Consider the following 26,452-nt stretch of genomic DNA (forward strand, 5'->3'; position numbering starts at 1 on the left):
TTAAACAGAAGAGGCCCCAGAACGGAGCCTTGGGGAACTCTGCACATCATATTTGTATGCTCAGATGCATAATTTCTTATAGCCACAAAGTAGTCCCTTAGTAGTTCTTTAAGTAGGATTCAAACTAGTTTAGTACTGAGCCAGAAAAGCCAACCAATTTTCCAATTGGTCTAGTAATATGTCATTGTTGACCGTGTCATTAAAGACTTTGACAAGAGGGTCTCAGTGCTATGGTGTGGTCGGAAACCCAACTGAAAGGTATCAAAACTGTTGTTTAGTGAAAAGAAATGGTGGAGTTGTTAAAAAAACGCCTTTTCAATTATTTTACTTAAAAACTGAAGGTTTAATACAGGCCTATAGTTGCTCATTAGTGACGTGTCTAGAGTGTTCTTTTTTAAGAACATAATTACTGCAGTTTTCAAGGCCTGTGGGAAGATACCTTAAAGAAGGAAAGAAGAGATGTGTTCACAATCTGTAGAAGATCCAAAGCCAAAACAACCGTTGGTAGAATATCAAGGCAACAGGAGGAGGTTTTCAGATGTTGTATAATGTCCTCCAGGTTTTTATGGTTGGTTGTATTAAATTGTGTCATATTGGAACTAGTTATGCCTGAACAATGTGACAACACATATCCTGGATTTGAAATGGAGGCACTGAAGAGGGAGACAGGGGAATGGCTGGAAGGTTGGTGCATATCTTCTTCCACCTACACTCTTTATCTACACATACATACCTCCCTTGGGACTTGGCTGCTGTAATTGCCCTCCTGCTCTCTCCTCTGTTGTCTTTCTGCACCCTGTACTCATCTTGTCAGACAAGGTAGAAAGCTATATGGGTCCCTGCTGGAACCACAAGGCTATTGCTACATCGCCTCCCTGCTCATTAGTGACAACAAGCTCTCTACATTACATAACCTGTTAATAGACCTGTCTTGCTACTTGCATTCATCTAACCTATATCTACAGTAGCTATATCACCATTAGTGCTTAAGCTGCCATTTGTTCAAGCCCCCAATCCTATTAAAGTGTGTTATGTCTGCTCAAATGTTTAATAGCTTCAGATTTGTCATTGTATGTGTAAGGAAGAACACAGGCCGTTTAATTTGAAGTACTTTAGTCTTTAATGGGAGGTGTGTCAATTTTTAATAGACATTTTTGCGTTAATGCTCAATATAAATTAGTTCATGTTCTCACTTCGTACTGTATCTGAAGAAAATTGTCTTTACACATGTGATACAGAATGTTGGATAAACTGTGAGAAACATTTATTTTTTTAATACTAAATGTGTGTATATTATATTAATACCGAATAGAAATGATTAAACCCTCCAGAGTGCCTGTTTCACCCACAATGATCAATTTATATTAATGTCTCAGTAGGGCAATTACAAAACAACTTAAACTTTTAGCTTAAACTCTGTGTGTACTTTTTAATCTTTACAGTATGCATATGATTCACTGGAATCCCCATTAGGAGAATTTCATTGAATGAAAAGATAGTCATCTATTTAAGTAACAGTCTGCATTATTTTAAGAACCAGTGCTGTACACACAACATTTAAGCTTGTGTGCATTTGTGTCTGATTTTGTTGCAGAATTAATTAACAGAATTAGTCAGAAAGTAGATTTAGTTTTTAGTCTTTTTTCTGGAAACCGTAACCCAACACAATTATGTAAATGGCACAATTTACTATAACAACAGTATAAACAAAGGCTGGGTATCAAATCTTAATACTCTTTATGTTGTGACTGAAATGTATCCTTTGCATCAAGTATCAAACTCATGTACCCAAAGTTGAAAATCGAGTACAAGGTTGACAAAAAACCCAAAACTAAACAATGCATTAGTTTGTCTTCCCCAGCCTCTCTGTTGCACAGTTTGTTCCTACTAAAGATGTACTGTAAAACTTTAGAAACGGGTCAGCTGATAAATACTTTTATCTAAAAAAGGCTAATTATCTGAAACCTCTGGGAATGGTACTTTTCACCTGTCCAAACAGGAATACATTGCACATTTGTTGGGGACTGTTTTCAGTAGTGGTTACCTGAAGCATTGAGATGTTGTAAAAAATTAGGTTTTGACGCATAACATGTTTATGTTCCTGAAACCAAGTATATAATTTTGGTATTAGTACTGAAACTCAGGTATTATCTCGGTGTGTTGCCAGTTTGAAAAAATAATTGATGAATGTGCCTGGACCACAACAATTTGTACATGTTACATTTACTGTTCACTGGTTTCAACAATCCAACATCAATGCACATCCGTGGTTTTGTCCCACTAGTAATTACATAATACCTTGAAAAGGTGTACACTGTTTGGTCAAAGATATTCTGGTCATTTTTGTGTGTATATATGTTGGATGGAAGTTCTGCGAGCATGCTTACCTTTGTACATTTACACTGACATCATGTCACTGCTCCCCACAGGGTGCAGGTGGAGTTCTATGTCAACGAAAACACCTTCAAGGAGAGGCTGAAGCTTTTCTTCATCAAAAACCAAAGGTCAAGTAAGTACAGCCAACAGGGAACATCGCAGAGTTCTCCTCTCTGGCCATAATGCAAATGGTAGGAGGCAATCTGCCACTGAATATGTTGAGCTAAATGAACAAATAAAAACGTAATACTGAAAATTGCAGTGAATGATGATGCGTATCCAATTCCAGTCTCAGTAGCTGGTTCATTGTAAAACATTGTGTAAGTAGGTGTATAATACAGTGGGGCTTGAAAGTTTGGGCACCCCAGGTAAAAATGTATGTTAATGTGCATGAAGAAGCCAAGAAAAGATGGAAACATCTCCAAAAGGCATCAAATGACAGCTTAGACATTTGTGTAATATGTCACAAAAAGTTAGATTTTATTTCCATCACTTACACTTTCAAAATAACAGAAAACAAAAAAATGGTGTCTGCAAATGTTTGGGCACCTTGCAGAGTTTATAGCATGCACCGCCCCCTTTGGAAATCTGAGACCTGACAATGTCATGGATTGTTCTCAATCATTGTCTGGAAAGACCAGGTGATGTCAATCTTAAGGTTTTAAATGCCCAGACTCATCTCACCTTGCCCCAACAATCAGCACCATGGGATCTTCTAAGCAGTTGTCTAGAAAACTGTCTACATAACTGAGCGTTTTCAGATGCCAATATCCTCTGTTCGGAATGTAATTAAGAAATGGCAGTCATCAGAAACAGTGGAAGTTAAAGCAAGATCTGGAAGACAAAGAAAAATATCAGACAGAACAGCTCGCAGGATTGTGAGAAAAGCAAGTCCAAACCCACGCTTGACTGCACGATCCATCCAGAAAGACCTGGCGGACACTGGAGTTGTGGTACACCATTCCATTATAAAGAGATACTTGTACAAACAAGGTCTTCATGAAAGAGTCATCAGAAGAAAACCTATTCTACGTCCTCACCACAAAAATCAGCGTTGGAAGTTTGCAAATACACATATAGACAAGCCTGATGCATTGTGGAAACAAGTTCTGTCGATCGATGAGGTTAAAATAGAACTTTTTGGCCGCAATGAGCTAAGGTACGTTTGGAGAAGAAAGGGCACAGAATTTAAAAAGAACCTCTGTCCAACTGTTAAACATGGGGGTGGATCAATCATGCTTTGGGGTTATATTGCAGCCAGTACTGCAGGGTGTTCAAACTTTTGCATATGCCATTTTTTAGTTTTCTGTTATTTTGAAAGTGTAAATGATGTAAATAAAATCTAACTTTTTGTGACCTATTATACGAATGTCCAATCTGTCATTTGATGCCTTTTGGAGATTTTTCCATCTTTTCTTGGCTTCTTCATGCACATTAATACAAATTTTTACCTGGGGTGCCCAAACTTTTGAGAACCACTGTACACCGTGGCTCAGCAAGGACAGAAGAGTATGGCTCATCTGTTTAGAAATGAATCAAGGCTGCAGTGTTTTTCTCAATATGAGATAAGACAGTGGCAATGCGTCAATACATTTGAAAAAGACATCGGTGCAGCTCAGCGGTTTGGTGCAATGTGTCTGAAAGGCATTTATTTGCATCTAGTTGTAACTCTGTGTCTCTGGTAGAACATGTCGTTAACATATCCTCAAGACTGACATGGCTCCGCTGTCTTTGTCATTGTCACTTAGCCACCATGGCCTTTGACATAAAACAACAGAGTCTAATAAAAATGTCACACTTGGCTGCAGGGGTATCTTGCTCTATTCCAATGCAGTTCATCTAGTTTCAAATAATTTTACCATTGACCCTGGCTTCATCCAAAGAAGTCGTGTCACAAGAGATTAGTTAGCTGCTGAGGCTTATTGGACTTGGGTGACACAACTAGCACCCCCCTCTGTCTAGCAAGCATGTCTGCAGCCAAGTTTCTGTTCTGCATATTTGGTGGTGTGTGCTTATCAGTATAGACCTGCACATATTCAATCAAGCAATTGTGATTCCACAAACATTATTATCTCTCTTACCTATTTCTGTGTAATCCCACCAGTCTGGTTTCTTTATATTATTAGTCTATAAAAAGTGCTGGTGTTATTTTGCGTTCCTGTTGGAGGATTTGAAAGCTATGTGTCAGAGGAAATCCGTTGTGACAGGGTGCCAGAGCAGCATAGAACTACATTAGTCATGCTTCAGGGCTTCAGCAGATCTAGTCTCTTTAGGCCTTTCACTAAAGGCATTATATTCACCTAAACAAGTGATGTTCGCGCAGTGTTCTACTGAGGAGAAATCTGGCTGCATCTGTGTTCAGCAGTGGACTCTCAATGAATTGAAGATGGTGGAAAAGTGTGAGACAGGATTCAGAGCTTTAAAGTAAAGTCTAAAACAAAAATACCAGAGACCTAAACAAACTCACTTTCACATGATCATCACTTACATTATGTATGTATGTATGTTTTTGTTGGTCCACAGGCCTCCGAATCCGCCTGTTCAACTTCTCACTGAAGATCCTCACCTGTGTCCTCTACATAGTAAGAGTCAGCCTGGATAACCCAAATGAGGTCAACAGCAACTCATGGTGAGCGTTATACTCGGCAGTTGCCACCAAACTCATCCATCATTCCCTATTCGAGATGTGTCCATATTTTCTAGATTGTACGTAGCTCTATAATATTTGCTGCTGCGCTAGCTCCTTTTTCTGTTTTCTTATCATTTTAATGACATCTATATTTTACTTCTTGTATTGTATTACAGTCCAGCAGATGACATGATTCTGTGCAGTCATTCAGAAGTAATTCATTGTTTGTATTGTTCTCACTGCTAGCAGCTTTTAGGGACACGTTGCTTTTGTTCTTTATGGTAACATACCAACTGATTGAAATGCTTCCCAGCGGGAATGTTTTCTCTCACATTTACACTGTTTTTTGTGTTTTGCTCCACAGTGCAATATGCCCAAACAACAACAACAACACAGCAGACTCAACAGAAATCAACTGGTATGTTTCAGTCAAAAAGGCATTAAATTGTTAACTGAGCTGTGTTCATTTTCTGCAATTATATGGAGGTGCACTGAAGTGTGAGGAGAACTCTCATATGGTTTTTGACAGGTCGTTGATTTTCTGGGTTACCAGACGGGAACCTGTATGGGCGATACAGGTAAGACTAATTACACTCCAATAAAAGTGCACATAAATCAAATTCCACTGCATTACCTGAATTCTAATGCAGGACTGAACCCAAACATACTAGGGTCCATTTGTTAGATAAACGCATTGCAGAGCACATTAGTTCCTCAGTGAAGGTTGACTAGCCAGAAGAGATGAGTTTGCATTTGCTGAGTTCATTTACCTTCCTCTCTTCCTCTCTGCCCCAGGTGACAGTGGCCTTAATCAGTTTCTTGGAGACCATGCTTATCACATATCTCAGCTACAAGGTAAGGAGCTGGTCTACAGTGCACAGTTTCTCTCTTAAATCTGATTTGAAGTGATCTGACAGCTTTTAACGTCCAGTCCAAGTGTCAGTTCTAGGGCACCTGTCAAAGATACGAAGAAGACCACTAATTTTAGACTCAGACATCACACTCTCTGCCTCAGAAACAAGTTACATAAACCAGTTCACAAAGCTGAAAATGTTATTTTTCTTTTTATTTATGTCCTCTAATGGTACACTTTGGTCCTCAGTTCAAATGAGTTTAAAAAGGAGGACTGCGCAAGTAGTGAGTAATGTCAGCATTATGAATTCAATGGAAAAGTTCCCCAAATAAAAAGCGTCAGTCATTGTGTGAGATCCCTCCGCTGCTAATGAGCAGGCATAACAGAGGCAGTTTTGCCCTTCATATACAGTAATGAACAGTCTGTTAATGAGGTGTACAACATATCAAAAACAGCTTGTGATGTAATGCAGTCCAGCACAACACTATAAATACAACCTAAAATAAAGTCACACAAAACCACTCTGACACAGCAACAATTAAAAATGTAAAGTTCCATAAAAGAACAATAAAAGTTATTAAATGGCTGTGGGATGAATTGCATAAGATTGCATTGTGTTTACTAGTTACTTGTTTTGTTTGGACCAAAGATCTTAAAGGGTTAGTAGTTAGTTAAAAAGCTAGGTGTAAAGGCCTAAGGCCGCCCTACACAATGTTGTAGGCCCAGTTTAATATGCAACTCAATTTTATACAATATTAGTGTGGGGTCCCTGCTCTGTTTCTCTTTTAGCTAAGGGGTCCTTAGTCTGAAACACATTGAAAACATTAAAGAAAAGCTCAAAGTTTGTATCTGAATATAATAAGACTAATTTACCTTGGGATTTAGGGATATGGGTACCAAATATGTAGATAACAGACACCCTTCGTATTAACACCACCCACACCTTTTAAATATTAAGTTTGCATCTTGTCAGGGGCCAGAGTCATCAAAATACTGCCTGTCTCAAAAGAACCTGGAGTTTGCTTGGGAGTATTAGCTTTAGGTGCTCAGGGACAGGAAGTGTCTCCCAGACATGTTTTTTTTCACATGTTTCAGCTCCTTCCTCTGTGGTGATCCTGAAGTTTGGTCTGCGTTTTATTTTTTGCAGTTGTTTCTTTGTTTTTATTATGTCTTGCCAATATCTATGCGTTTTTTTTCTTTCTCAGAAGGCCGTTAGGGACTCATACTGCATATATTTTATGAGGAGTAAATCCCTTTTTTCTGGCTGGTAATAAAATGTAGCCTTGTAAAAGGTTTTTTTCACTAAGCTTGGTAATACCTCCATCATAGACAAAAGCCACCACTGAATTGAACCTTGTTAACTCAGCTGCACTCAATATGTCATTAATATTCAGTCCCACTTGCCAATTTTGCAATTAGCTGCAGCCATACTTTTACTGTATGCATATATTATAATATCTTTTTCTTTTTTTAAGATGAAGCCTACATCTTTTCAGTGCCAAGTATTTTCTGTCTTAAAATAAATTACTGTTTTTGTCGTGTGGAAATAGGTTAGCTTTCCTTCATTCAAGGCCTTATTGAATAGATAATTCAGCATGCAAAAATGCAAGGACACTAATAAACTTACTTTGCATAACGCATCTCGGGAAGCAAGAGCAGAGAATTCAGTAAGCCGTAGTTTACAAAGTAAACTCTTCGATAACCTTGGAAGGATGTATTTGTGATGAAGAGAGATTTAATTAAAAATATTATGATAATAATTCTGTAAAGCATCATTAACATGCTCTAGAAACAGGCACTTGCTTTTATTTCCTCAAGAACAAAAACAGGTTAGTGAGTGTTGTTTCCTGACCCAACATTAATTACTGACCTCCCCATTCAAGCTCTGTTAAGCTCAAATTAATACTAAAATTGAACATACCAAAGAAGCATGTTTGGTAGTTTTGAACATACCAATCAAAACTGTAATACAGTATTGTTTTCGTGTCTCAGCTGACTTCCTCCCATGGTCATTATTATTGAGACTATGTTTCTCTCTAAAATAATCTGCACTTTTACTGGTTCATTGACTTTTTTCCCATCAATTTCCTTCTAGGGGAACATTTGGGAGCAGATCTTCCAGATATCCTTTATATTGGAGATGATCAATTCAGTGCCCTTTATAATCACAGTGAGTAATTAATTTAATCAGCTGAGCTGTCAATATGTTCCATAAGAAACTTAAAAGCACAGGCTCAATGTCATTTTGGTATTGTATTCCTGTGAGCATTAAATCTAATGTTAATGCCCCAATACCATGTCTTCCTCACCCAAGGCAAAATTTGTTTAATTTTCTTAAAATTAACTTTCTTTCTCTCCTGTATCGAGGATAATGATTTTCGATCATGTCTCAGATCCTGTATTTTAACAGATTACTATTTCACTGATATATTTCACCCTTTCTCTCATCCATCTTTCATTTCTTTCTTCCTTAAGATCTTCTGGGCTCCACTGAGAAACATATTCGTTCCTGTATTTCTTAACTGCTGGTTAGCCAAAGGTGCCCTGGAGAACATGATCGTAAGAAATATGATCATAAATTTCAATAATGTATTTATTGTACTGAACAAACTGTATTGCATAAAAGAGCACACACGCAACACATGTTTTGTTTTGTTTTTTACCACTGAGGGTTTTGAAGGTACATTATCCACTCTGAGGCAGCCATATTGGAGGCCATCAGCTCAAGTAACACTGGCTAAAAGGGCTGTGTGAGTTTATACAATTTAGCTTTCTGGATAGAATTATATTGAGCAGGGGCCTTTTTTTTCTTGCTGGTTAGCTGACACTGTACACCAGCCAATGCATCTTTTTAAAGCTATTATTCTCAGCTCCATTTGTTAATGTAACATTGTTAGCATTAAGGATGTTTACTTTAGCTGTCAAAGCTAACACCAACCATTTACTGGTTTGCTGAGCTGACACTCGTTTGAAGAAAAGATAAGAGGTGCTAGAGATGGAGGACGTTTTAAAACGATAGCCTCAAAAATTATATTAATCAATCTCTGGCTTTCAGTTTAAGATTGAACAGATCGACATACATACTACAACAATTTTCTCAGGTATGTATCTTGTATGGACGATTACATAGAGACTTACAGTAGGTATGACTCACATTGATCTTCATTATCCCACCAGCTGCAGTTGCTGGCGGTTAGTGAACTACAAAGCGTGCAAATACTTTTTATACTGTAGTTCTATACTGTACATGGACACATAACAGCAGGCAAAACAAAACAAAAAACACTGCAGTGCAGCATAGAAACACAGAAGGGATAAAAAAATGCCTAGAGCACAGAATTATGTTGTTGTAGTATCAATATTGTCCAGGATTTGCCATAGGTGCAGAGATTCTGGTACATGGAATTCAAAGCAATTAGAGGATATCCAACTGGTGTAGTGTGTCCCTTTCGCTGTCATTCAGATGAAACTACTATCTCACGCCAAGATGTTAGTTGGGCAGATGGTAGAATCTGATGCCAGCAGACCAGCACATGGAAAGAAAGCAGGGACAGTTTGGAGAGGCGGTGAAGGCAGGTGGTGGCAGGCAGAACATGCTAACAAGGTGCAACTGAAAATGAGTCGTGAGCTCCTACTGTACATTGCAAGACATTGTAAGAGAAAGAATAATATAGTTATAGTTAAAAATGATCCAAGATGACAGGACAGTGGAGTTGAATATACACTTGATTATGTGTGAAGCATGTAAGGCATTCATTTGTATTTAGTGATCATCTAGACAAGGTTAATAAATGTAAAGACAGTAACTGACTTTTTTAACGCATTGTTTAAGTTGTTTTGATGCCGTTTTTATTGAGAACTTACAAATGTTGTATCTGGTTTTCCAAAATGGAAAATGTTTTTTAATCTGCAGTCATGAGTATGTATATGGTAATATCAACCTGGTTTTCTAGTAAGGTCTTTTCCTGTGTCCAGAATGACTTCCATCGTGCCATCCAGCGGACCCACTCTGCCATGTTCAACCAGGTGTTCATCCTCATCTGCACCTTACTGTGTCTGGTTTTCACTGGGTGAGTAAACCTCTGTTTTTTTAGTCACAGACATGCTATCTCTGACTTATATCCGATTGAGTCTTTTAGGCCTTTTTACTGGCCCTCACAGCAAAATCTGAACTTTCCTGAACTGTGTACCATTGGCACAGAAAACATTATTTTGCAGTGTGTCTTGAATAGTGGTGTGAATTACCAGAGGCACCACGATATGGTATTATCCCGATACTTATGGCATGATACAACGTTATTACAATTTTAATTATATTGCAATATTCTTCAATATATTGCTATTTATTACTTGTTTCTTAAAATGATGTGCCCAAAGGAAAACCATGTCAACATCTGTTTTCTAAAGATCTAGTGTACCGAAAAACCAATTAATTCATTTATTTCAACACTAAAAAAAAGAATAAACAGGATTGCCACGGATAATATCACGATGCTTTGCTGTATCAATTTTTTTCTTCTACCCCTACTTGGACAAGGCAGATTATTTGGAAGAAGCTATTTATGTTGTAAAAGTAGAGATTGAAAATTTAGTTTCTGTAAGCAGACATACTGTGCTGTTATTTGCACAGTGGTGGACTGCACAGTTTTTCTAGCAAGATAAAATTTGACTTAAAGATACCATGAAAAAGTAACAAACTAAAAACAGCAGGAGTTAGCACCAGTTAGCTACTTTACTGGAAAAAGCAAAAAGTAAATATGAAAACTATTTGGAAAATGTAAATAGATTTCAATGCAAATAAAACAAAATAAAGACCCTGGCATTTGTTATCTTAAAGTTTAAACTATTTTGTGCCCAAAAATAGCGATGAGCACCAGGGAAAACTGCTTATTCACCCATCATTCTTCCTTTCTTATGTCTCATTGATTTCCACTTTTATAACACCAATTGGATTTAATCAAAGCTGTCCTTTTAGCTGACACTTAGCTCGTTAACAGCCTTCTTGTGCCTTAGCCACCAGCCAGCACCCACCTCTTCCACTTTACTCTGTCCAGTTAGACATCCTCATTCCCCTCTGCCTCAGGGTTTCATTAAATCATCAAATTAAACTTATCAATGTAAAAAAACACAAATGAATTAGCAGAAGCCAAGGAGATGGAACCGACAGAGCAATCGACAGTGTCACTTAAAATGAAATACTAATCAGGAGCCTCAGCTGTATTTACTCTACTGCTCTTTGATCTGGGGCAAATAGGATATGCAGTCTACCAGGATAAAACTAAGGATCGACCAATACTGGTTTTTCATGGCCGATACTGATCATTAGTTAGTGAAACCGATATTTGGAACCAATATTTACAGTGAAAATGAAAATATTTTAAGGCAAGACTAGGCAGCTTTATTTGTATTGCACATTTCAGCAACAGAGCAATTCAAAGTGATTTATATAAAACACCAAAGAGCAGTTAAAAACAACCAAAAAATCCGAAACAGATAAAATACGAGAATAAAAGTCACAGTGCAGCATAAGAAATGAACAATTATTTAAAGAAAAGCAGCAACAAAAAGACAAAAGTTTTTAAAAGTAAAAATTAAGATTTTGGAATGTTACGAACTCTAACACAAAACCTTGTTTGAATGCTTTAAGCCATCATTTAATAAATTAGAAACTTTCAAAATAATATGCAGTGAAAGACAGTCAGATAGTGTTGTGGGCGGGACATTGGGTCAGACTCAGCGGTGAGTGAAACCGAAGCAGAGGGACTGACAAATAGCTTTAGCGGAGCCAAAGTAGATAAAACAGATTACTCTATAAAGGTAACATATTGTATTTATTTATTTATCAGTATCCATATATACTGATGATATTTATAATTAAAATATAATTCCTCATCTCTCTGCAGAGCTTGTGGAATCCAGCATCTAGAGAGAGCTGGGAAGCACCTGACTCTGTTTGACTCTTTCTATTTCTGCATCGTCACCTTCTCCACTGTGGGCTACGGGGATGTCACGCCACAAATCTGGCCCTCCCAGCTGCTAGTGGTCATTCTCATCTGTGTTGCCTTGGTGGTGCTCCCACTACAGGTAACCACTGTTTACTAGGGTAAACTAACGTTGTGTTTTTCCCAAAGTGCAGTGAGGGGTACTTACATTAGTAAATGTTGTATTAGGTCCTGTCTTAAATGAATTATTTCTTGTGATGTTGTGCATCTACTGATGACCGTTGTTGGGCTATCATCAAATATCAAATTACTCTTTATGAGAAAGGCTATAAAAAAATAGAAAATAAACAAAGTTTATTTCTTTTGCTATTTTTTAGCTGCAGAAGAAGTCTGCAAATTTTACTCATAATTTAGGCCTTGTCATGCTGGCTCACACTTCCTGCATTATATATCCACTTATTCTCTGTGGTATTTATTTTTTAAAGATCACAAACATGTTCATGACTTCATCCTCATGTTCTGGGTAAGAAATGAAAATTGACTCCTGCTGCTAGCAAACTACTGCATCAGCAGTTCTCACTTCAGCACTTTGACCGTCTGAGTCAAGACAGCAAATATTCTTGTTATTGCACTTGACATCACATTAATGTTGCTGTCATTTTGTCAGTTTGAAGAACTAGCGTACCTGTGGATGGAAAGCCAAAAGTTAGGAGGGAACTATAGTCGCCACCGGGCACAGACAGAGAAGCATGTGGTGCTGTGTGTCAGCTCGCTGAAGATTGACCTGCTCATGGATTTCCTCAATGAGTTCTACGCTCATCCCAGACTACAGGTACAGTACCAAGACAAAATCGGTCATAAGTATAAATATTCCACATGCAAAACCAAGGCTCTTTTTGCCATCACCATGGGATGGTTATGTGATAAGCAGAATGAAAGATTCAGATTGTTTCAGTGTACATATTTTCTTCCAATTTATTACATATATCATGTCATGTGCAATGCGCAATCGGCTTTTTCAACTTTATTACATTATTCCGCTTGTTTTTTGTCTCGCAACTAGTCACGGAGCATTGGCAACTCGTGCACACAAAATACATCAAAACGTGTGTAATGATCAGGAATGGTGTGCATGACTTATCAAAGAGATTTTCCGCGGTTCTCATGAAATTGCCAAAAAACGATGGAAAAGAATTCTCATAGACTCAAATGGGAAATCTTTGGAAATCGCTCAAAACACCAACTCTTTGGGGCCATGCTGTATTGCCATGCTTTAACGTAGAAACATAATTAAAAGTTTAAACAGAAGACAAGACAAGGCGTTTATTACATATATTAATCACGGTTTCTCAAAACCACAGTTGATGTATTGTCCGGTTTTCAGACCGTTTCAGATTTTCCAATGTGCGTGTCTGTGTCTGGTGAGAGTTAGAGTAGAGGACAGAAGGGGGAGCTGCAGTACAATTCTCTGAAAGTTTTTCAAACATATTGCTCTCTTCCCTACAGTTTTCCTTCTCCATACATCATGGTTGGTCAGAATATAGGAAATCTTGTGCCAGTCATTTTAGCATTGTAACAAACCTTTCATTTGAAGTTGACAGAAACCAAATAAAACTATGAAAAGCCACACTTTTCCAACCCTCACAACTCTAGTGTTGGTTGAAATAAACACATACTTTATCGATTTACTTGTGCAATAACACACTTAACTTAAGCATGCTTTTAATAAATGCCTTCATATCCCTTGTTTTGCAGGACTACTATGTGGTGATCCTGTGTCCAACAGAGATAGACATTCAGGTTCGCCGTATCCTCCAAATCCCTCTGTGGTCCCAGAGGGTCATCTACCTTCAAGGATCTGCCCTCAAAGACCAGGACCTGATGAGGGCCAAGTGAGTAAACTGCATATGCAAGAAATAGTGTATTTATATCAAATTACTTACTCCTATCTTGATGGTTAGTTGGTGAAGCTTGGTTCTAGACCTCTGTCTCGCTACCCACATGTGTGATTTTAATGGTTGAAAGGAATCAAAATGGCAATTCAATCTGATTATCAGGCTACGTAAAACCAGGCCCTGTGTTTATGTCTAGTAAAGTCATAGAACATGCATGTCATGTCCTTTTTAAGTCTAAAGTGTTTAAGTCTAGCACATCATTTATATTTTATTCATTTTAGGTTCCAGATAAGAATCTTGGAATTACTTAAAATGTAAATGTAAAGGTCAAGTCCTACACTGGCAAATCAGAGTCCTTGAAATGCGTTTAGAGGATGAGGTACTTACAAGTCCACTTGGCTGCCCTGCTGCCCTTGTACATCAGTTTAATGGGATTTCACTCTGCACTGATCATCTGGTCACATCAAAGGCCACAGATTATATTAGGTAGCAATAAAAACTGTAATGGATCACGTTGGAATATGTTTGACCTGTTAGATTTGTTTAATTTAATTTTTTATTCATTTTAATCTGTTTATTGATCCCCAATGGGGAAATTACTGTCCCTACAAAATATTACAGCACCAGTGTGCCACTCATGGGTTTTATATATACCTAAGATGCAATGGCAATTTCCCACACTGAAATGTAAAATGTAATAGGTAAAATTGTCAAGCCAGGTAAGCCTCATATCATCCTTACTATGCTGAAAGATTTTCTTGTAATCACCACATATTACAGTTGTCTTAAAGTTCATGGAACATGATTTTTCTGTCACACATTACTGTTCTCTGCCTCTCGTATGTTGCTAAACAACAGCAGATTGTTTTTATGCTAGAACGCAGCTTTTCACTTTTTCAGCCATTGTCACAGGACATTCACACTCATCCCTGCGTAGCTTTTCTTTAAATCATTGATTCCCATAAAAAAGTAAATGTTTACGTTTGGTTGAATGTCCTTTTCACAGTCACCAACCCATGAAGCTGCCTGTCTGTGTTTCTTTCTGTTCGTATCTGTCTTTGCCCAGGATGGATGATGCTGAGGCTTGCTTCATCCTCAGCAGCAGGAACGAGCTCGACCGTACTGCTGCTGTAAGTTACGTCAACAGGAATCAGTGAACTTTGTGTCCAGTATAAATCCTCTCATGATAACAATAATTAAAATGGAGCCTTTTCCCATCACACTCCTTTGTTAATTAGCCAAGAGAGTTTGAGATATTCAGATGATGTCATGATTCTATTGGACCTGCCGTTGAATATTGAGAGCACATTGAGTGGCCGAGGCAAACTTTATGGTCCATAAAATTCAGATTGCATTTACAAATGAGTCATTGGATGAGTCAAATTGAGCTATGTCTTGTCCCACAGGATCACCAGACTATTTTGAGGGCTTGGGCTGCGAAAGACTTTGCTCCAAATTGCCCTCTCTACGTCCAAATTCTCAAACCTGAAAATAAATTCCATGTTAAGTTTGCAGGTAAGTGGAGGAAGAGTGCCTACCTACAGTTTGTTTTCTGACAGATACATTTTTAACTCTTGCATACTGTATTATTGCAATTTATCCATTTCAATCAGATCATGTAGTATGTGAAGAGGAGTTCAAGTATGCCATGTTGGCGCTGAACTGCGTGTGTCCCGCCACATCTACCTTAGTCACTCTCTTGGTTCACACCTCCAGAGGACAGTGAGTACTCGCTACTATTTTACATTAACTGCAAATTAACATCACAATTTATTTACAGGGATATCCACTGGGGGTGGAGGGGCCAGAGGGTCATTTTTTTCACAGTGTGAGTTATCATTATGGTCCTGAGTCTTTCTCCCCAAAGTCATACAGTATACGTGTATTGCATTTAAGGTGATTTAAAAAATTATCAAATATAAGAAAGCCAAAGTAATCTAATTGTGTGTATTTTGACATGGACAGGAAATACGCTTCATCAATTTCTTGCAAAGAGTTGGATGAGAAGATGGATACCACTCTAATATCTGTCTACTAGATATTAAGCAATGGTTAAGTTAGCTTAGCATAGGCACTGGAAACAGGGGGAAAGAGCTAGTCTAGCTCTTTAACAAAATGTAAATCCCAAGAGGTTTTTGAACAGATTGAACAAAAAAGGATAGTACGTGTAAAATAGTGAGCTTTAGAGATGCTGGTAGGCAGATTTTGTTATTCTATGACAGAGCCAGATGTTTTTGCCTTGTTTCCATTTGTTGTATTAAGCTAAGCTAACTGTCTTTTGGCTCCAGCTTCTTGTGTACCAATATGCATAAGAGTGGTATTACTTATCCAAAACTGACATCACACTCTGACTCTGTCCATTTAGATTCAACTGAACCACTGATATTGGTTCTGCTTCCAGAGCAGCTCAACCTCTAAGAAATACTTATGTATTATCATTTTTTTTAATTGTTCAAACTTTGGGTGTTAATGTTTATTATCCTTTTATGTAATTATTCTTGTGGCCAGATTGAATCCTACTTGATTAATATTCGAGACATATGACTGAAACTCCTGAAGCAGAGTTTTTAGTTATACAGACTGGACCTGTTTTTTGTCTCTGCAGAGCTGACTACTGTACCGCCAGCCTCTGCAGAAACTTGTCACTGTCAAGTTAGTAAACTTTGCCCTGGTTCTTGTTAGGCAATAAATCGAGCTGTTTTTTATATTCTGTGCAAGGTGACCACTATATCTTTCCTTCTGTCCACAGCAGAGACGCAGCACATCGATTTTAATTTCCATTATGGAAACCTACACTGGCTTGGGGCTATTAAGGGGACAGGGCTGTCAATAGACTTTTTTTTGGCAGGTGTTAATTTCAACTTTAGCACATTGATTAAAAGTAATACTGCAAAGCTCATGAACTGATTTAATAGAGTGATCTCAAAGCCTTTTCTCTTCTGGTCATAACTGTGACGATAATTAAGGAGACTGGGGAGTATAGGGTCATGAACTGTAATGAAATGTCACACAGGTGTCTATGGGCAAATGAGAGCTCTTCAAGTCCAAAATGGGTTCAAAGTTTCAAAGTATCAAAATGACTTAGTTTTTAGTCATTTCTGTTATATTTTGACAATATTTCAAGCAACAATTGTGTGTTTTTATTCCTTTAAGAGGATGCTGCTGTTTGCTAACAGTAACTTGGAAACTTCATATTACTGTCATTTAAGTAGTAACTTTACTGATCACGCTGTTTCAGGGAGGGTCAGATGTCACCGGAGCATTGGCAGAGGATGTATGGACGTTGCTCTGGAAACGAGGTTTACCACATCCGCTTGTGTGACAGCAAGTTTTTTGGGGAGTATGATGGGAAAAGCTTTACCTACGCCTCTTTCCACGCACATAAGAAGTTAGTAAAACTTCCTCTAGCTTAACCTTGACACAATAATAACGACATTTTATCTCATTAAAGTCTCTGGGAGCAAACCACAACTCATTTTAAACTTTGCACACTCCCCACTCACCTCCCAGATACGGTGTGTGTTTGATCGGAGTGAAGAGGGAGGACAACAAGAGCATCCTTCTGAACCCCGGCCCCCGCCACATCATGGCTGCCCCTGACACTTGCTACTACATCAACATCACCAAGGAGGAGAACTCAGCCTTCATCTTCAAACAAGAGGAGAAGCACAACAAAGGCCTGTCCGTCACCGGCCTCTACGACGCCCCCTCCAGGCTGCCCGTGCACAGCATCATCGCCAGCATGGGTGAGACAGAGAGCCAGAGGCAGGAAAAAATGTTTGGATGTTGGTAAAGAAAGGAGAAAATAAAGGAGGTGTTTGTAGTAGAAAGGTTACATTTGTTGGGTTGAAAGGGTTTCCTTGTAGGAAGAGAAAATGGATGCTTTGTTGCTGATGTTAATTTACTCACTGAACATTTCTGAGTGGTGGCTGCCTTGGTGATGCTGTATGCTTTCGCTGACTTTACTGCATGACGTTTTTCTTACATGCGTTTTTACTTTCATGGCTGACATCATTGTGTTGTGCTTTTTCTTTGACCTGTGAAAGTTGATCAGGCCACTGCATATGGTAAGTTTGTGCATGATGCATCACTTTTTCACACGTATCTACTAGTCCTGTAATTTGATGGCGCACACATTTTGCAATTAATAGTATGTTATGCACTGTACAAGACAGTCATATTTAATTGTTCCTCTACCAACAAAGTCACATTTTAACATAAAATATGATATATGTATTGCATATATTATGTATCTGATATATGTATTGTGGATATATATATCATATAATCATATAACCGTCAATATGATGTATTTCAGGGACATATATTTATTGACAAACACAATGTCAGTACTGTTTGCATGCCCTTTGTTGTAGCTCAAGAGTACAATTACATGATTCAGAAAGCAACACATTATCTCCTTAAACTCAGCGGAGCTAAAGATGATGGGTGATAGGATTGTGTGTGGCAAAGGTGCTGAACAGCTAAATATGGACCTTAGTACTTTACAATATTAAAAAGTAGCGTTTTCTGAGATATTTATTCACTGTTGACTTAACACAGTACAGTAGAAGTGCTGCACACACTATTTCTAGATGGGCGTATAGTTTGCTGGTCCTACGATAAACTTGTGCCATCCGCAGGCACTGTAGCTATAGATCTCCAGAACCCTGATCCTCCCGAGGAAAGCAGCAAGCTGACCTTGCCGACGGAGAACGGCTCTGGAAGCCGCAGGCCGAGCATCGCGCCTGTCCTAGAGATCACTGACTCCTCTGCCATTCTGCCCTGCGACCTCCTCAGCGACCAATCAGAGGATGAGACCAACCAATCTGACGACGAGGGCTCTGTAGGATCAGAGTAAGTGATGTTATTGACCCTAAAAGATTTGGAGTTTTTTTTAGTGTACGGTCCCATCTTTTTATTTGTGTACATCCTTGATTCCTTTCCTCGCCTATTCTCCTCACGTTTTAGTCCCTCTAACCTGAGATGCAGGGGAGGAAGGCAAAGGACGATAATCGAGGAGAGAGAAGTAGAAGAAAACAAGCAGACACGGGTGTCTTAACAAAATGAGACATCTTTGCGTCAGAGCTGTCATTTTAAAAGCAACATTGATTAAATATGACATGTGGCACAGCTGCAATGGTTTGTATATTACAGCTATGTGTCATGGGAATTTTATACGTCACGGGTGCTACAAAGACTTTCCCTTATAGCTCCTCTGGCAAGCCTTCTCTATCTTTTTGAGATCCATTTTTTGGAATTGAGACATACTTCCCCACTGCGCGCTGATATTGATTTCTAGGTCACAGGCAAGAGGACGAAGGGGAGAGAAGACGAGGAGTAACAAAATATAGAGAAATGAGAAGAGCAACGTATATGTTGTCTTGGGGCAGTAAAAAAGTGAAATGTCCTCATAGTGCAGGCGTCCTCTGCTCTCCACTTGATTGATGTCACCTGTCTTCCTCTTCTTTATGGCTCAGTGATTGTAGGAGGAGAGATCAATGGTTTTGGTATAGGCGTGTAATCTGTGTGTCATGATGCCGTAAAGTTGGGACATGGCGGTGATGAATGTGTATGTCATGACAGGGAGGGTCAGCACTTTCCCCTTCTGAGTGAAGCTCATGCTGTGTGTCCTTACACAGATCCTCACCCCTCAACACTGACCTATCAGTCACCATGATAGCAATTCAGTATGTCTGGGGATTCAGCTTCTCTCAGCAGCTTAAATTTTATTTATTTTGTTTGTATGTGGTTTCATAAAATGGTGTAAAGTTTAGGATAGATTGCTTGTGCCTCTGTGCCTCATAGTCTGTACCTCAGCTCATACAAGTCTTTTTGAAAAGTAACTGTCAGTGGGTCTTACAGTTGGACATAACATGGTCCTCTTACCCTCTGAGCCTCTATTACTGTGCCCCAGGACACTTGGGTAGTTTCTCTTCCTTAAGTTGTCAGACAGAGTAGTAAAGGAGACAACAACATTGTGTGTAGGAAACACAACAAGCATCTTAAAGTCCCACAGTGCCATCATGTGGTTATCCAGTTTTTGATAACTTCTATTAACAAAGTCAAAATCTCTTTTATTGGCAAACTAGAGGGCACCATGAAACTGATCAGGGCTATAGCAGCTGGCACTTGACAAATCATGGGACACCGGACCAAATTGACAAACAAAATTAAAAATTAAAATAAAAAATAAAAAGATTGTAATTGTTGATGTAGTTGATGTTGAGCAGGAATGAGTCCTTCAGACTAAGTAAACTTAGTAAAACAGCAAAACTGCTGCAGAATCTTAAAATTAACAGCAAGGATGAAATTCTAAACAGGATGGGCGGCTGTGGCTCAGTGGTAGAGCGGTTGCCTGCCAATCGGAAGGTTGGTGGTTAGATCCCTGCCCCTGCAGTCATTGTCGAAGTGTCCTTGGGCAAGACACTGAACCCCGAGTTGCCCCCGGTGCTGTACATTGGAGTGTGAATGTGTATGAATGTTTATCTGATGAGCTGGTGGCACCTTGTACGGCAGCCCCGGCCACAGTGTGTGAATGTTTCCTGTAGATGTAAAAGCGCTTTGAGCAGTTGTTAAGATTGGAAAAGTGCTATATAAATACAGCACATTTACATCAAAAACATTGTAATTAACAGTGATATATTTATGTGAAGATTTTTTTGGGGGCATTTTCGTCCTTTATTTTTTCAGGACAGATGACTACAGGAAAGAGGAGAGAGAGGGGGAATAACATGCAGCAAAGAGCCGCAGGTCGGAGTCGAACCCACGGTTGTGTTGAGGAGTAAACATTTATATGTGTGCGCCCGCTCTATCAACTGAGCTTCAGTGATACTCCCTTTTTATGATCATGTATCAGTACATTTTTTTCAATTGTTAAAGTCCCCACTATTGCTGTGTTTAACAGACTGGTTTTACTGAGGAGAATAATGAAACGCTTTTCAGAGAGGAAAGGCAGCATTACTTGTAGTTATCATATACTTGCCAGTGTTTGCAGAACATATCAGTGAAGGTGTTCGCTCTAGTTCTTTGCGATACGTAATTATAATGTTGTTAAAGTTTGCTAGGACTTTTGACAGAGGCATTTCTTGTCTTTTTCCGTCAGTTTTGTGAAGGGCTACCCTCCCAACTCGCCCTACATCGGCAGCTCTCCCACTCTGTGCCACCTCCTGCCACAGAAAGCTTCATTCTGCTGCCTTCGTCTCGACAAGGTGAATTCACACACAGAAAAAAAGATAAAAACAGCTCAGAATTAAACCATAAAAACATGTATTCACCTATTAATCACCATCTTTTAGAGTAAAAAAAAACTGTTATTTAACATGTTTCATTAGAGCACAGCACAACTACAACCTGACTGACTTCCTGTTGAATTGTCTCCCTCCCTCCAGGGCTGCACACATAGCAGTTTTGAGGATGCCAAGGCATACGGCTTCAAGAATAAGCTGATTATAGTGTCTGCAGAGACAGCCGGAAACGGTCTCTACAACTTCATTGTCCCTCTGCGCGCTTACTATCGACCCAGGAAGGAGCTCAACCCCATAGTGCTGCTGCTGGACAACATGTAAGGCTTTGAACCACCCTGTTTGTTTGTTTGTTCCTACTCCTACAGGGATGTGAATTCCTTGACATTTTCACATAATCATAAAAAACTCAAGAGTAATGGGTTTTATGTAATAGGCCTCTAACACATGTACTACCTACACCTATGATCTTGTACACAATAAAGATGAGATAGCATGTTGATAGATATTAGACCGATAAACACAACTGAATATTGATGACGATAAAGGTTTATTGATAGGAGAACTTTGTTTGCAATTGCCTTGTGTATTAGTACTTTACTTCAATGATTTCAGAGTTTGACATTGATAAATATAATCTGCTACTTTAATATGAGCACATGAATTGCCTGCAGTATGCTAGAGTTGTTCATTGCAGCTTGACGTATATGGGTAACCTAGCCTCAAGATAAAGAAAAAAGGAATAGTTTTGCATTAATAAAAAGCAGTTCTTGATGATGTAAAGAAATGGATCTATGTGTGCCTATTTTTGTGTTAGCATATATTTGCATTTGTTTGTGAAAAAATGAGCCAGTGCTTTGTATGCTTGCAATTTAAAAGAACAAAACATCTTTCCGTAGAGCAAAGCTGGAACTACCAGTTATTATGCTTCAAAATAAAAGAAATATTTTTTGCATTATTCATAAGCAACAGTTCTCTCTGCATGAGTGAGCCAATTTGTGTGCTTTGGGTATGTATAGAATTGTGTGTATGCTTGTGTGCGTGCTGTTTATGCTCTAACTCACTGAGTTTCATTAACTCAGGCAAATCTCTATGGTCACTGAAGCTGATGAAATACAGACCGAGAGCCAAGAAAGTTCTGTCTAAGTGCCTCGTGGGTATCCATAGCAACCAGTTCAGTCCTCCCATTGAATTTAAGAATTAAACATATATTTGTTGGGCTGTGAACCATCAATTAATACAGTTCAAAACAGCATCTGCTCCATCCTGATCAACATGCACATTTCAGGAAATTACAGCAACAATTTGATAATCTGCCACTGGGGTTTTACAGAGATAATTAGTGTGAGAGGCTCATTCATGATGTTTCCTGTTTCTCGCAGGCCAGACAACCACTTCTTGGAGGCCATTTGCTGCTTTCCAATGGTTTACTACATGAAAGGCACGATCGATAGGTATGTGTTTGGATTATTAAAACCTGCTCACTTGATTATGATGTTCATGTTTTTTTGTATTTAAAACAGCTACCAGCTAGTCTAAGAAAACCCTAAAGGCACCAGTCACAACTGTTGAGGAGGGCTTTGCACCAATCACAACCGCTGGGGCGGGCTTTACACAATGACGATAGCCTGGCAACGTTGAAGCAGATTTTGCACCTGCTCTGATTGGTTTTAGGTCTATCCAATTGTGCCCAGAAGCATTTCATCAGCATCCAATGGTGACACCCCTTTGGAAATGGGCTGTGAATGAACCTTCCCCAGACCCACTATCAGTTACAACTTAGAAGGGTCTGGTGTGAACCAGGCTAGCTACCAGCAGTACGACCCAACTTGCATGCATGTATCATGAATAACATGCAACATAATCCTTAGTTGGTTTCGGCCATCACAAAATATAGTTTCAGGCTCTGCTTAAAGGAAGGATTCACAGTAAAATAAAGAACAGTTATTGGTGAAGTACTACTTGGTGGATTTCCTTTTAGACATTACAGTTACTGTATATGTTATTCCATTGTTGTATTATCCAATTTCCTGCCATGTCATGCGGTAGTAAACACTCTTGTTTTGTGAATGCACCAGCTTGGACAACCTGCTACAGTGTGGCATAATCTACGCTGACAATTTAGTGGTTGTGGACAAGGAGAGCACCATGAGCGCTGAGGAGGACTACATGGCAGACGCTAAGACCATTGTCAACGTCCAGACAATGTTCAGGTAACACATTTCACTCTGTAGAAACACACAGGAAACAGTTGGTACCGTCAGTGGCTGTTTATGTTTGAGCTTCCTAGTTTTGGATCAATGTGCACCAGACTCCATTTGATTAACTTTCTTATCCCTTCTCAGTACGATGTTAGTAAGTAAATGGTATTTCTTTTTTTTCTGAGAATCGTAAATGAGGTCATCTTAGTGACAAACTAGAGTTGCCAATTTTTTATCTTTTTTTTATTTAACAACTAAAATGAAAAGCATTTATCACTGCCTCTCAGCACAAAGCATTTTATCTCTCCACTAACATCCCCTCTTTCTTTCATGCCCCCCCTTGCTCAGGTTGTTCCCCAGTCTCAGCATCATCACTGAGCTCACACACCCGTCCAACATGAGGTTCATGCAGTTCAGAGCCAAGGACTGCTACTCGCTCGCTCTCTCCAAACTGGAGAAGGTAAGCTGTTAAGAAGGGAGGACCATGTTATGGCTAACTGGCGCTGTCTGTGGAATTTCTTATTTTTTTGTGTGAATGTTTTCAAAAGACCTGTCAGAGCTGGATTATGTAAAATAATCTGTAGCAGTGCAATGTTTAAAATGGAGGAAACGGTTTACTTTTTTCTCTCACTTTTACTTTTTTTTCCATGTTTCTTTGAGGAACTGATACCAAACTACTACCAGAGTTCATGGGTTTTAGTAGTATCTTGACTCTCGATCATAGTTGCTTCTTTTTGCCTCCCTGAACCTTTCATGTGTTCTTTTTTTTCCTGCCTGCAGTGCTAGCTTTTACCTTCAGTGTTTTAAAAACGTGTCTCTCCACTAACTTGTAAGATTTCAGAGCTCAAAACAGGACTTTTTCCATTTTCATATACTGTAAGTCTTCTTGGAGATAGGGCAGAAGAGCAATAGTCCAGCAAACGGACAGGAAAAGGTGAGATTTTATCATCTGGTTGCTCTTTTCATTAAATCTTTTCTTTGCGTTTCTCTCTTCAGATAGAGCGTGATAAGGGCTCCAACTTGGCCTTCATGTTCCGGCTGCCGTTTGCTGCAGGCAGAGTGTTCAGCATCAGCATGTTGGATACACTGCTTTACCAGGTGGGTTAAAAAACGGTCTGACTTTAGGGTTTGAACATTAGGGGTTAATTATGAAATAAGTTCAAAAAAATATTTAATTATATGTAATGCACATGAATTGTAGTTGGGAAATCCAGAGTAATTTCTAGCCTGCAATGAACACAGATGTATGTAATGACACAGTGTGGGAGCATCTGATTGCTTTTTTAAATAATTAAATAGGCTTGATTTGCCCAATATGTTAGGAAGCATATAAACATAAATGTCTAACCCGAATTGCTGTGGAAGTTGTTTGTGGCTGGTCTTGTTTACTACAGTTCAACACAGTCATTCTTTGTCGTTTTTTGCAGTCGTTTGTTAAGGACTATATGATCGCTATAGCAAGGCTTCTCCTCGGTCTAGACACCACGCCTGGCTCTGGGTACCTGTGTGCTGTAAGTTGAAATCCTAATAAGCTTCATAGTGCTAATAATAGCACTTGTAAATTTGAGTAAATGAGTGAGTGCGTGTATCTACTTGATTTTCATTCTCCATCCTCAGATGAAGATCACGGAGGAGGACCTGTGGATCAGGACTTACGGCAGACTCTTCCAGAAGCTTTGTTCCTCGAGCGCTGAGATCCCCATAGGGATCTACCGCACAGAGTCCCACATGTTCTCAACCACAGAGGCAAGTTCAGTTTGATCAGAAAATGAATATCACACACACACCTTGGTTTGGATTTGGCTTTAGCCAAGACACTACTGCCACTACTACTTTAACGTCCTTCTAATATTCATTCCCCTTATTTTGTATTTTCTTCATTCCTTCTTCTTTTCACCTTCTGTCTTTTTAAAATTTCATGATGTCTTTCCTTGCTTAGTATTTTTTCTGCTTTCATTTCTCTCTTCCAAAAATGTCTTCTTTTTTTTTTAACAGCTTTTTTCTTTTCACCAAGCATAGGGAAATTAACATTTTCTCACAGTGTGTGATTATTAGAATAGAAATCTGCCTCTGAATAATATTTGACAGGTTACGTAGGTGGCTAGAATAAGGCATAAACTCACCGGCCATAAACCAGAAATGTACCATTGCTGGCTAATGTTAATTTTCCACCATTTTAATAAGGAATAATAAAATAGTAAATACTCCATATTTACTATTTAATGGGATGACTTTTGATGATTTTGTTTGCTTTGGATGCCCCCTGCTCTCATTGCATCTATTTTTGTTTGGATGTCTGTTTGTCTGTCTCGTTTCAGTGCAAGGGCAGTAACGCACAGGTAAGATCCAAACGTGCTTGTTTTTAGTTTGGATATTCACCTTCTGTTTAAAGCATGCAAAGATGAAAAATACCTGACTGGCATTTTCCTGGCACTTATTAATATAAAAACTTGACAACATTACATCTTTTTAATGCAATCACCTGGAAATGGCACTTACAAAAGCATTAAAGATGGAATTTTGCTTTTATTGACATGCAGGCAGATATTTCTTTTCAGAAAAAGAAAACAAAAATGACTAAACAGTCAAGCCTACACAAACCCATTCACACATAGTATCCAGCGTTAACACTTCCACGATGCTTTCACAGTCTCAGATGTCCATCAACATACAGCACGGCGAGGAGCATCGTGAGCACGGAGAGTCCTGGAAGGAGAAGACGGCCCACAGAAACTCCTCGGCGAGCGACCAATCAGAGCACCCGCTGCTGAGGAAGAAGAGCATGCAGTGGGCCCGACGGCTGAGCAGGAAGACCACCAAACCGTCCAGCAGGGCAGAGCGAATCTCGCAGCAGAGACTCAACCTGTACCGACGCTCCGAGCGACAGGAGCTGTCGGAGCTGGTCAAGAATCGCATGAAGCACCTGGGCCTGCCCACCGTGGGATACGGTGAGTGGAACAGCTGATGGCGTGAGATTTAGAAAAGTGATGGGCAGTCTTTTCTTTATGTAAAAGTTGATGACTTAAGGTAATTCAACGCAATAGTTAACAATATAGTACTTGTTTTATAGCAAGACTAAATACAGTATAAGTGGTTATTAACTACATTAATTGAAATATTTTCATTTCATTTATAATTATTTCATCATTATAAAATAATAATGCAAATGATGATGTTTCTTGCAGATTGGAGTTTCAGTTCTATAAACCTTTTGGTAACACTTTACTTGAAGGTATCGACATAAGAGTGACATGAACCTTAACCTTACCTTGTCATGACAAAACCGAATGACACTTACTAAAAGAAGCGTTA

General features: G+C 38.9%; 1 protein-coding gene across 21 annotated transcripts in view; it reads left to right on the forward strand.

Annotated features, from left to right (window-relative positions):
• kcnt1b (potassium sodium-activated channel subfamily T member 1b) overlaps window positions 1-26,452 on the forward strand; it is a 70,146-nt gene that overhangs the window by 34,485 nt on the left and 9,209 nt on the right. For 12 of the 21 annotated variants that reach the window (XM_032515459.1, XM_032515460.1, XM_032515465.1 and 9 more), the window contains 28 exons: window positions 2,430-2,509; window positions 4,900-5,005; window positions 5,370-5,423; window positions 5,535-5,583; window positions 5,801-5,860; window positions 7,954-8,028; window positions 8,334-8,417; window positions 9,834-9,928; window positions 11,762-11,942; window positions 12,468-12,632; window positions 13,556-13,692; window positions 14,762-14,825; window positions 15,102-15,210; window positions 15,309-15,417; window positions 16,934-17,083; window positions 17,206-17,441; window positions 17,742-17,762; window positions 18,339-18,552; window positions 20,801-20,906; window positions 21,087-21,259; window positions 22,322-22,393; window positions 23,018-23,152; window positions 23,489-23,600; window positions 24,137-24,238; window positions 24,568-24,651; window positions 24,758-24,886; window positions 25,459-25,479; window positions 25,791-26,088. In XM_032515459.1, coding sequence (XP_032371350.1) covers window positions 2,430-2,509; window positions 4,900-5,005; window positions 5,370-5,423; window positions 5,535-5,583; window positions 5,801-5,860; window positions 7,954-8,028; window positions 8,334-8,417; window positions 9,834-9,928; window positions 11,762-11,942; window positions 12,468-12,632; window positions 13,556-13,692; window positions 14,762-14,825; window positions 15,102-15,210; window positions 15,309-15,417; window positions 16,934-17,083; window positions 17,206-17,441; window positions 17,742-17,762; window positions 18,339-18,552; window positions 20,801-20,906; window positions 21,087-21,259; window positions 22,322-22,393; window positions 23,018-23,152; window positions 23,489-23,600; window positions 24,137-24,238; window positions 24,568-24,651; window positions 24,758-24,886; window positions 25,459-25,479; window positions 25,791-26,088 — 3,221 coding nt within the window. The remainder of the gene's footprint in view (window positions 1-2,429; window positions 2,510-4,899; window positions 5,006-5,369; window positions 5,424-5,534; window positions 5,584-5,800; window positions 5,861-7,953; window positions 8,029-8,333; window positions 8,418-9,833; window positions 9,929-11,761; window positions 11,943-12,467; window positions 12,633-13,555; window positions 13,693-14,761; window positions 14,826-15,101; window positions 15,211-15,308; window positions 15,418-16,933; window positions 17,084-17,205; window positions 17,442-17,741; window positions 17,763-18,338; window positions 18,553-20,800; window positions 20,907-21,086; window positions 21,260-22,321; window positions 22,394-23,017; window positions 23,153-23,488; window positions 23,601-24,136; window positions 24,239-24,567; window positions 24,652-24,757; window positions 24,887-25,458; window positions 25,480-25,790; window positions 26,089-26,452) is intronic. The other 9 variants (XM_032515462.1, XM_032515469.1, XM_032515474.1 and 6 more) reach the window with 3 other exon arrangements.

The sequence above is a fragment of the Etheostoma spectabile genome, chromosome 5 (assembly GCF_008692095.1).
Source record: "Etheostoma spectabile isolate EspeVRDwgs_2016 chromosome 5, UIUC_Espe_1.0, whole genome shotgun sequence".
In the NCBI taxonomy this organism is placed as follows: Eukaryota; Metazoa; Chordata; class Actinopteri; order Perciformes; family Percidae; genus Etheostoma; species Etheostoma spectabile.